At 44.7% G+C, this 12,198-nt stretch overlaps 1 protein-coding gene across 1 annotated transcript in view; it reads left to right on the top strand.

Moving 5' to 3' along the window:
• CENPP (centromere protein P) overlaps nt 1–12,198 on the top strand; it is a 234,864-nt gene that overhangs the window by 219,194 nt on the left and 3,472 nt on the right. Inside the window, exons 6-7 of the mRNA XM_032636179.1 lie at nt 10,551–10,630; nt 11,767–11,858. Of these exons, the coding sequence (XP_032492070.1) occupies nt 10,551–10,630; nt 11,767–11,858 (172 nt within the window). The remainder of the gene's footprint in view (nt 1–10,550; nt 10,631–11,766; nt 11,859–12,198) is intronic.

Here is a 12,198-nt window from a genome sequence, read left to right as displayed (position 1 = left end):
ACTACTGGGCTGGCGTGCCACAGCTACTGAAGCCCACGTGCCTAGAGCCCGTGCTCCGCAACAAGAGAAGACACCACAACGAGAAGCCCACGCACCACAACAAAGAGTAGCCCCCACTCGCTGCAACTAGAGAAAGCCCGTATGCAGCAGCAAAGACCCAACACAGCCAAAAATAAATAAATATTTTTTTAAAAAAGGAAAGTTAGTCACTCCAGTAGTAGTAGAGGGCTGGAGTAGTTCAGACAATCAAAGAAAGGTTGCCTGCGTTTGGGGATCACACCAAGATAAGAGGATTTTCCCTGCCATTGTGAGGCCCTCATCTCTGCACGGTTCTCTGGACAACACACGGGCCTCATACAGCCTGGAAGAGGCTGTCTGCTGAGCAATCCCTGTAGGAAAAGATTTTGTCCTCCCAGCATCTACCTGTCAGTTGGCCCAGGACACATCATATGCTGTTTGTGAGGAGCTGACAGTCTGTGATGACCTGAGCCAATCCTGTGAACAGGGACAGGTCTGTTACCAGAGGAGGGGTAATAAGAAAGCTTGCCAGGCAAAGAAAAACGGGTCTACAGTCCACAATAGCTCCACACAGTAGACACTCTGCAAATCATTCTGAGTGAATGAACTAGTCAATCCAAGTTCATCATGTGTGTAGGCCTCATGATGTATGAGAGGATGAACTTGAAATACTTTTACTTAAGAGGCCCTCTAGGGACTTCCCTGGTGGTCCAGGGGGCCTGGGTTTGATCCCTGGTCAGGAAACTAGATCCCATGTGCATGTCACAACTAAGAGTTCACATGCCGCAACTAAGACCGGAGCAGCCTAAATAAATAAACAAACATTTAAAAAAATAATAAATAAAGAGCTCCTCTAGGAGAATAAAGCAGTTTCAGGACAAGGCAGCAAAGAAAATCCTTCTGCCCTCAATCAATTTAAGAGATATTCCATGCTGAAAATTTGAACTGTTACAGAATGCATTTTGCCAGTTCATGGATGGTCTGTAGAGAAATGCATAAATGAAAGCATTTTCCATGTTTGCTACTCTCCTGTTACCTGTTTTGAGTCTCAAGTCAAGCCCAGGATCAGCTGGCCCCTTCCTACTGCCCAGTCCTGAAGGAGATGCTTATATCATTTGTGGCCAGATGACAAGACGTGTGTTATTCTAAGACCCCAAAAACAACTATGCATTTTCTCGAGTCTTTAAGGGAAAAATGCGAGCCCCTTATTCAAAACAATAATAATAATAAGCAAAATACTTACACCCGTGGCAGGACATAAGGAGGTGTATAGAGTAAGGATCTAGGTGAATTTTCCTCTCTCTCTCACAAATGTCATGTGGGATCCTGGGTGGGAATCCTGAAAGAGAAAAAGGACATTAAGCAAAAACTAAGATAGCTGAATAAAGTGTAGACTTTAGTTATAAAAGTGATGTCCCAAGATTGGTTCATTAATTGTAACAAATATACCACACCAATATTAGATGTTAATGATATAGGAACTCTGTACTATCTTCCCAATTTTTCTGTCAGTCTAAAACTGTTTTTTAAAAGTTTGTTTTTAAAATAAAAATTCAGTAGAGGGTCTTGAAAGGAGCCCATGTATGAGGAGGGGGGTGTTGGTCCCTGAAGCGTATAAGCCTTATTGGTTTTAGGGTGAATTCACTCTGACCTCCCTCACTCTGATCAGCACTGAGCCGGACTGTGGGTCACCTGAAATTTGCTTCGAGAAAGGCATTGGGGTCAGGAGGCCAGCTCAGCTTGGCTTCTTTACTTTGGGCTTGGGGTCATTGGAGCAGCCTTGCAAGTCTCTGAGCCTTTTTTTTTTTTCTTATTTTTAAAATGGACATAATTTTATATCCCTGCCTCATAAAGTTATCCTGTGATTAAATATGTAAAGACCTGGCAAAGTTAGAAGTATTGTGCAAATAGAATAAATTATTATCGTCCTTTGGACTATTTTACCAAGGTTTGTTTTCCCTCTCACATTTTAATTCTCATGCCTAATATTCATTTTATTTTATTTTTCTTTAAACCATCAGGATTTGATGTAATACAAAATTTCAACCATTTATTTATTTATTTATGGCCACGTTGGGTCTTCGTTGCTGTGCGTGGGCTTTCTCTAGTTGTGGCGAGCGGGGGCTACTCTTCGTTGCAGCATGCGGGTTTCTCATTGTGGTGGCTTCTCTTGTTGCGGAGCATGGGCTCTAGGCGAGTGGGCTTCAGTAGTTTTGGCACGCCAGCTCAGTAGTTGTGGCTCACGGGCTCTAGAGCGCAGGCTGAGTAGTTGTGGCTCACGGGCTTAGTTGCTCCGTGGCATGTAGGATCTTCCCAGACCAGGGCTCAAACCCGTGTCCCCTGCATTGGCAGGCGGATTCTTAACAACTGAGCCACCAGGGAAGCCCCCAAAATTTCAACCATTTAAAATTTTATTTACATAAATTATTTGTACCCTATTTTATTTTGGGGTTCCTCTGTTTCTACGGACATGAGTTGACAATGGTTCATATATTTTCTTCCCATTTTTAAAAACTGAAGGCATTTTAACATAGGACTCTAGAATACAAGTTTGGACATATATCATTAGCTCTATATATAAAATGTAATTTAAATATTATTTAAACCTTAAATTCTATACCCAAACTATTCATCAAGTATGAGGGAAAATTGAAAATATAAACATGAAAGGCCTCAAAAATGGACAATTGAAACACACTGCCTTTGTTGGGCACCCTGCTAAAACCCTTCTGAAATGACAGTAGAGAGTGTTTTAAAAGACATACTGCACAAGGATGAAGAATAGGCCAGAGGAAGGCCGCAGTAACATACAGGAAGCAGATAACTGTGTTGTCTGATGAGGACCAGAGAAAGCTGAGACCTAACCCTTGAAGGAAGTTGATTTGTTCTGTGGAAGCTCTGATAGAGGGACTGTGGATAGGAGAATTAGTAGAAAGTCTATATGAGAGTCAGTCCGTCCTCACCCTGACAGAAGGCCTATGTGAAAAAGCTAGGAACCTCCAGAAAGAGCCTGGACTCTGCAACCTGACTCTGGAGAGAAAACTGTGGACTTCTTCTAATAAAAATAAGCACAGGGGTGTTCGCTGGTGGCCTAGTGGTTAGGATTCCGGGCTTTTACTGCCGTGGCCGGGGTTCAGTCCCTAGCTGGGGAACTGAGATCCCACAAGCCACATGGTGTGGGCCACCCCCTCCCACCCCTCCAAAAAAATAGACACAACAAGTTGCCTTCACTAGATCAGGAACCCTTCACTGTTGGGGACTTAAGTCTTATACCACATGGAATGTATGAACAAACCTGTAGGGGCTATTATGTTTCCCAACAAAAATGTTTCTGTTGCTACCATCAAAATCAGTTGCCAGCATGAATTCTGTTACAAGTTGATTGTAATCACACTTGACCTGTGTATTACAACTATATTTGAATTTAGAAATGTTAAATGATAGAATTGTTTATGAGCTCAGGTTTTGGAAACCTATTGCCTTAGGTTTGAATCAGTTTACTAGTTGTGCAAGCTTGAGCAAGTATCTTAATTTTTCAAGCTTCAGTTCCATTTATTTATTTATCTAAATTTATTTATTTACTTATTTTTTTCGGCTGCGTTGGGTCTTCATTGCTGCGCGCAGGCTTTCTCTAGTTGCAGTGAGTGGGGGCTACTCTCCGTTGCGGTGCGCGGGCTTCTCATTGCATAGTGGCTTCTCTTGTTGGGGAGCACGAGCTCTAGGCATGCAGACCTCAGTAGTTGTGGCTCGCGGGCTCTAGAGCGCAGGCTCAGTAGTTGTTTCGCACGGGCTTAGTTGCTCCGCGGCATGTGGGATCTTCCCTGACCAGGGCTTGAACCCATGTCCCCTGCATTGGCAAGCGGATTCTTAACCACTGTGCCACCAGGGAAGTCCCCTCAGTTTCATTTAAATGGGCATTATACCAATGGTTTCATATGACTGCTGTGAACATTTGATGAGCTAATGCATGTCAAGTGCATAGGGCCTGCAAATGTTAAGAGATCGATAAATTGTGTGTGGCAGTATGGGTGTGTAATTTGTCTTTTGAAAAAGAAACTAAACACCTTAAAAAGTCTGTGATTCTATGAAAAAATTTAAATTAGACCATAGCTACTTTAAATTATAATCAGTTTCAATGCTTTGGACATTACTTTGAGATTTATGAAATAATGAGAGCGTTTCAACCTTAGTAATGATAAAATTGCCAGTGAATATCTGGAATATTACTTTCATCATCTGCTTGCATTTCATTATTTTGCTTGCATAATTACATATTAAAAACGTTATGAAGAGAAAGTTGTGAAATTACCTCTAAAGAGTTTCTAACATTGATTATGTTTATATGTGTGTGTGTGTTCAGCTTCTTAATTATCATTTCTGACTATTTTAAAAGAAACCAACTTGGCTTGCCTTTTTAATTATCAGTCTAGGAGGGAACAGACTACATTTAAAAGCATACAATTGCTACCCAATTAGCTTAGAATGAAAAAAACAATCTTAAAAACAGAACTACTGTTTGGACATGTATCCCCACCCGAAGTGATGTTTACTGTCTGGTAATCTTAATGGGGTTGATCTTTTAAGGGTACACTTGCCTTCAGATTGATTGCATGGTGTATGTTTCTTGGCTGTATATATGACTGATTTTGCTTGTCTAACCTTCCCCTTTCCATTCTAAACAGGGAAGTTATAGAAGGATTATATGTGTAAACATTATCCCTTCCTAGGAATAGAGTGATTTTAGAGCCACAGAAGAAAGAAGGCTAGAGAATTCTGAGGGGTGGACCGAGGTGTTGGGGTGATCTCCTGCTTGTTAATATGCATGTGCAGAAGGATTCTGAAGGGGCTATGGTGTGTGCGTGTGTCACACCAACCTGTCTTACCAAGCTCTTTCCCCTGAGAGGGCCTGGATGCACTGAAGCCCCAGGAGCAATAAGCCCAGGTCTTAGCTCCTCGGAGAAACACTGATACCTGTTGAATAAATTAGGGTCAATACTGATACAAAATAAATAAATAAGGGAGAAGTAAAAGCTCGTTCTTCTGGTGGAAATCTTCTCGTCAATGTGGAAGGAATGATGGAGACAGACTGTCACCCTTTGGCAACCCTCATGTGGTTGACTCAGCTGTGAGGCAGCAGCAGGCCCAGGCTGGTGAGTGGACATCTGACTGAGGAGCCAGACAGTGGCCTGGTCTCAGGATGTCCCCTTGGAAAATACCAGTTACGGAGGGAAAAGGGTGACTTTTGGGTCACCCCAAAAGCACAGCAGCATTTCTGTGGCACTCCTGATGTAGCATCACGAGGCGACGTCAGACCTGGGCTGAGGCCCGTCTGCAGCCCAAGAGGTCTCACTCTCCAAACCGCCAAGACCTGAAGCAGGGACCGACTGGAGACTGGGGGTGGGGGCAGGGGCTATGATGGGCACAGAGGGGAGCTGGGGACATCTGAAATTTTCTGGTTGGAATGTTATGTTTTGGTAAAGCAGGAAGATGGCCCCATTTGGGGAAATGCCCACTGAGTGTCCAGGGGTGATGGGTATCTTATCTACTGCTCGCTCTAGAAACGGACGACTGACTGTGGGTGTAATGGTTGTGAGTGAGCCTGCAGGGAGATAACAGAGGGTCCCACCCGGGCAGAATGGCCTCAGAGGCCCCAAAATGGTACACTTGTTCACTCCATAACATCATATGTGACCTCTGTGATTATATAGATGTAAAATGTGTGTAAAGAAACTGCACCTGGACAGGAATAAAGACGCAAACATAGAGAATGGGCTTGAGGACACGGGGAGGGGGAAGGGTAAGCTGTGACAAAGTGAGAGAGTGGCATGGACATATATATACTACCAAATGTAAAATAGATAGCTAGTGGGAAGCAGCCGCATAGCACAGGGAGATGAGCTCGGTGCTTTGTGACCACCTAGAGGGGTGGGATAGGGAGGGTGGGAGGGAGACACAAGAGGGAGGGGATATGGGGATATATGTATACGTATAGGTGATTCACTTTGTTATAAAGCAGAAACTAACACACCATTGTAAAGGAACTATACTCCAATAAAGATGTTTAAAAAAAAAAAGAAACTGCACCTGTGACTGGCACAGAGGAACCACTTAACGTTTCTTAGCTTCATCTTTAAAATAAGAGCACCTTGTCTTCTAAGTGCAGATGTTGTAGGCATTTCTAAGCCTTCTGATGTTGGGAACAACTGGAACAGTTGTCTCAGGATTTTTGGGTGTGGGGCACAGTGTGGATGCCTATCTTGACTCTGGCCGCACACCCTCCCAGAGCTGCACAGGCCCCCAGCCTAGAGCTGCTACAGGTGATGCCCCAACCCAGGCCTACAGGCAGATGGGCTCTCCCTCCTTTTCCTACACCCAGCAACTTGGAATCTGTGTACTGTGTCAAGTGACAAAAGCAATACAATTTAGTAACAAGTTTGATGTGTTTTATTCAAATGAAAAAATCCATGAATTGGGGAAGTCCAGGGCCTCACAAGCAGGGGAACACTGTTCCCAAGGGTTTTATAGACTTGTTAAAGAGCCCACACAAAAACAAAGCAGGATTGGCTAGGAGATCCCATTTTCTAGGGTGTGGTGAGCTCATTAAAGCTGAATCGGAGGACTGTGATTGGGGTTAGGTGTTGTCCAGATATGCAGGCTGACTTAGCTTTAGATGTGTGCCGTGGGCCAGGCCTCAGGGGTAACTTCCATTTTATGGGTCCTGATTTACAAATTAACTTTATCAGCTGCCTCTGCCACCATCCACCTAAGTCTGTCCCAATGCCATGACGATCTGAGGATTGGCCATCATCCTTTGTACCCATTCCCATCTGCACACACCCAATCCCAGCACCTCATATCCCTCCCTGGCAGCTCCACTGTTTCCCTGCTTCTCCTTGTGGAACAGCCTGTGTCCGTGTCCTTCCTCATCCTGGAATCTTCTTCATCCACCAGAATCCAGCACAATTCCTCACGGCCCCACCAATACCTTTGTCCCAGCACCACAGAGGGAGCCACATAGTCAACCACTCCCTCCTCCCTGAGCCTTGCCTGTGCTCCCTGCCCCACACCTGGCCTCCACCTCTGCCATCTTCATGGGCACTTCCACAGACTGACCTGTGTTGGGAGTCGCACATCTTCCTACCCATGCCCACCTCTCCCCAACAGCACAGTAACTAAAGGGAACAGGGATTCTCTACGGGGCGGGGGCAGGGGAGGAGGGGATGAAAATGTTCTGCAGTTAGAAACTGGTGATGGTTGCATAATCTTGTGAATATACCAAAACTCACTGAATTATACACTTTAAAGGAGTGAATTTTGTTAATGTGAATTATACCTCAATTTAGGGGAAAACATTACCGAATCAGACAGACATAATCTTTGGGAAAATATTAAAGTCAAGATGAATTAGTATATCTATGGACACTCAAGGATACATTTCAACTAAAGACTCAAGGTTTCCCATTCATTTAAGTGGGGGTGGGGGGTGAAGCGGGATGGTATGACTGATCCGTAACACAAGGCTGGTTTTCTCTAAAGTTCTGTTTAAAATTCTCTTCCCTTTGGACCAGCATCCAGCAGCCATTCCAACAGCAGAGTAGATCTCAGGTAGAAAACTGGGATGAATAACAAATTGGCAACTTTCTCACAGCTACCATTTTTTCTATCATAAACACCAGGAGAGTTCTTGACTGAAAAGTCCAGGCATATGGCAAGCAGCTAAATAAACATCCATTTTGAATCACCGCTTAGAACAAGCTTCCTACGGAAGGCTGACAGGCCCAGTGTGTGCAAAGGACCCGCACCATGCAGCCTCTTCCCAGCCTTCCCAACAACGCTGGGAAGCACAGGCCTCCCATTTGCTCCCTTTATGTACCAGACCTCGACCTTAGTTTCACCAGTGGCAGCATGTGAAGTATCTAAGGTGCTTTCCAGGTCAGGCTGATAACTTTCCAGTCAACTTTTTCTGTGTGAGGCTATTTTTTCATGTTAAATATTCTAAAATATATTGGCCAGATTGCTGCCTTATCAGAGTACATCATCTTAATCCTTTCTTGGTGATTCAGTTGGCTTTTCTGAATGTCAAATATGGTAATATGTAAAACTTTCAATCGCTATTGAAATATGCTGATCTTATGCTATGACCTCAGGCCCACTTTGCATTTAGAGTTGTATCACATTTCACAACTTAACTGTCTTCTCCCTCGAAGCCACCTGTACATGTCTCATGTGGATGAGACCCACCCTTTGTATTTCTAACTATCGTTGACGGTATCTAGACTGTGCTTTTTATGTTGCGTCTCTGGGCTACTCTTCAGCCTTTAGTTGCTTTCTTCCTGTCAGCTTTGAATATCTGAGGTCACCAGACAAGTGAATGAAGCTGGATAAACAGGGCAATATTATTAACTTGTATAAAAGGGAACTTTCTACACAAGCCCCTAAAAGGTCCCCAGAAACACATACTAAATGCCTGATCTCTTCCTAACGTTAGTGTTTCTACTTTTGGTTTTTTATTTTAAAAACTAAAGAGAGTAAAATTTTATTTTTTTTAGAGAAAGTTTCTAATCTAAACCCTCCTTTTGCTCATGAGGAGAAGGCCTAGAGAGGCTGTGAGGTCTGCTTGGAAGCAGACCAAGCCCTTGAGCCTCAGGCTGGAACTGGCCCAGGCCATGTGCTTCCAGCTCAGCCTGGAAGTTACACTGCCACATTCACATGTTCTCCTTTACATTCCTCATACAGCTGTTATTAATTTAGAAGAGCCTGAGGTTTAAAAATCACCCAGCACTCTTTCCATTTTAAAAAGTTAGGTATACATTTTCTCATAAAAACTATTTCGCTGAAATTAGAAATCATCTAAGTTTAAACCAGGCCCAACCCAGCCTTTGGTCAGCATGGCTTGGTGTTTGGACGTGTTCTCGCTCCATCAGCATCTTTCTCACACAGGGGTCTGAGAGCACTGGCCTCACACGCTGGCAACAAACTCACTGATATGTGGCTGGCCCTTTAAAGGTTATGACACATCTTTGTCCCCACAAGACCTCATTTGACGGGAGCTGATTTTCTTCAGCCCATGAAGTACCTGCATCCTCAGGAAGGCCCCATCCTCTGAAGCAGGCAAGTTCTGCTCACCCACAGTTCCAGCCCTGCCCCTTCTCTTGCAGGAGGAGGGGTTTCTCTGACTGGCTGCTAGATCAGACATTTCTCAGAGGAAGCCGCACCTCACTTTCCTTCCATGAGGTTTGGGGCAGCCACGATGGCTGGGTTTGGGTTTGGATTTGGGACATGGCCGGGCTTACATGTGATTTCAGCATCAGTCCAGGTGTCCGTTTCTACAGCAGGAGCTGTGAGAAGAGGGAAAGAAAATGTGTCTTTCAAAAGCTGACCCTTTTGGAACTTAGAATCTTACTGTGGAGCCTACTTTTAGTCTCTATCATATCACCCCAACCCCGCAATCTGTTCTCACAAGAACAAACAAAAATAAGTTTTTCCAAGAATTGAGAAGATGGGGCCACTCATTACTCTATTTGTTGTGAACATTCTGTTCAGATTCTTGCAAAGCTTTGTTATTCTAACGATCTACAAGTCAAGTCTAATGCTAGAGGTTCCCAGAGCCCCCTACAAATAATAGAAGCAGACATTTCCAGAACTATTACATTACATGGAGGGAAAAGCCAACCCTACTTTAGAGTTGCAAGCCTAGAAACTTGTGAAATTCGACTTCATTTCCATTTTAGAGAGGATACTTTTGACTCTAAAATGGTACACGATCTCATCATGAAGCTAACTTTTAGCAGAGCATGCTCCCTGAAACCCAATTATCCAGAATAGCCAGACACCATGCCTAGGGGAGACACACAGGTCACTGGGAGAGTCCAGGTGGCCCCGCGCGGGCTGTGCAGGAGCCAAGTGCCCACAGTTACCAATACGCAGGCTAGGGCCATTCGGCAGCAAGTGTGAGGACAGATGGTGGAAGCATCCACTGTGGCGGGGACCAGCCCACAGGCCTCAGTTTGAAAGGCTTTTAAGGCCAAATGCTAGCACTCTAGAGAAAAACATTTGCTTTACAATGAGAAACCTGGCAGACAGCACCTCACTTCAGTCATCAGGATCAGCATCACCTTGGTGGGTCAGCTGGCCGGCATGCCTGACCAGCCTCCTCAAGCTGTCCTGGTCACAAGACACAGATAAAGGAAGCAGGTCGGCCAAACGCTGCGGGGCCCTGGGTAGACAAGCCAGTGAAATCAGAATGGAGTTCTGTAACCTGTTAACACTGGGCACTTGATGGTGTGGAATCCTGGAGGCTGTGTATCAGTGGAGATCTAGAACAGGCAGTGCTGATGACCACAGAAGGCAGGAGTGGGGATGGCCATGGCCAGGACGCCATGATGCCTGGATGAGAAAATGGCACACCTGAAAATTAAAGACTTTCAGGGAATGCGAGACACACCTGAAAAGGGTTTCTTGCTTCTTTTCAGTCACCTGGAACAGCGTCCCTGCACCCCACAGATTTCTCTAACCGTTTCTTCTCCCCACAGGAAAAGTACCCAGAGGCTGTGCACCTTTCAGAGGGGGCCTCCTCCAGCTGCATGGGCATCAGGAACCCCAGCCGACCAGGGTGAGTGCACAGGCCCCACCAAGTCCCTCCCCAACACCCAGATGGTTGTTTCCTGTTAAAAATGAGGATTACAAATAGAAAACAAATGTAAACCACCTAACTGACATCTTGAGCTATGTCTGTGGAGTCATAACAGATAAGCAGCTGATGGCAGGAGAGCACAAGGGGGACCATGTGGGGACTGTAAACACAGACGGGGTCTGTGAGGAAAAGGTGCCAGTTTCACTGCTGGGGTCCTTAGGAGGCCAAGGAGGGGAGGCCACGTAGGGGTGGAGCTGTATTTTCACCAACTTATTTCAAGAAATGTGGGGAGTCAGCAAGCACTGAGTGAGGGGAGAACTCATCTGGGTCTCCCTCCACCCACCATGGGCACCTTTATGTGCACATGGACAGGATGTGCTTCTGTGACCTGTGCCTAAAGATGTTTTGTTTCCAAGCCTTAAAATGGTGTTGTAGTTATGTAAGCTTCTGGAACTTGCCTTATTCAACATTATTTCCAAAATTCACCTCTGATGGTGCATGTAGCTGTAATTCATTCATTTTCAGTGCTTATACTCCATTAGGTGAATATATGTATTTCTGCATCCTTCAGGTCTTGGGCATTTGGGTTAGTCATCATTTTCCACTATTTCTAACATTCCTGTTCATGTCCTCTGGCACACAAGTACATAAGCTTCTCTTAGGCATATACCTAGAAGTGAAATTCCTGGGTCATAGGGCAGATTCAGCTATCACTGCCAAATTCTTTTCAAAGTAGTTTATCAATTTATGTTTCCCACCAGTAATTTTTAAGCTCTTATTGCTCTACATCCTGTACTTCACTTGTATGATCACAGTAATATGCAGTGGGTACAAACAGTAGCTTACTATGGTCTTAGTTCCCATTCTCCTGTTTGTTCATGATGTTGAACATCTTTTCATGTTTCACTGGCCATATTCTCTCTTCATCTGTGGGTCTTTAAGATCAGGGGAGTCCGAGCACGGCCTTGGGGAAGGGCAGGAACTCCCAGGATGGTTGGGAGGACAGCAGCACTCCTGCCTGGGTGAGCATCCTCTCCTCTAGAGAGAGAGGCAGGTGCTGCATACAGTTTAGTCTGATTTCAAGAGCACTTAGCAATGCACCTTACCTCTTTCAGGTTTGAACTAGTAATTGTTTGGAGGATACAAATAGATGAAGAAGGGAAGGTTTTGCCAAAGCTGGATCTTCTCACCAAAGTGCCGCTGCAAGGTAGGGACGTTCTGGTGATTTCTCACTATGCTCAACACAGACACCTACTTATTTCATCTGGGTTTATATGGCAAGAATCAAAAGTCAAGAATTTCATTAGTGTACTTTTTAAATCAGTTTTCAAAATATTTTTGTCCATAATCATTCAAAAAGCACAGGCAAGGGGGACTGCTCCCCCACGGCCCTCCTAGGCTGAGTGCTCAATGTCTCTGCCACAGGCATTTGGGTAAGTGCTCTGTTCAAGGTCATGATTCAGTCGTCCTGCCTTCCCATTCAGTGTGGCCAGCAGAGAATGAGGGCATTGTCTCGGTGAAGTTTCTCACCCAGTTTGTTTTCTTTA

This window comes from Phocoena sinus, chromosome 6 (assembly GCF_008692025.1).
Source record: "Phocoena sinus isolate mPhoSin1 chromosome 6, mPhoSin1.pri, whole genome shotgun sequence".
Taxonomy (NCBI): Eukaryota; Metazoa; Chordata; class Mammalia; order Artiodactyla; family Phocoenidae; genus Phocoena; species Phocoena sinus.
Note: the sequence above shows the minus strand (reverse complement) of the source record. Positions and strands in the feature narration are given on the sequence as shown.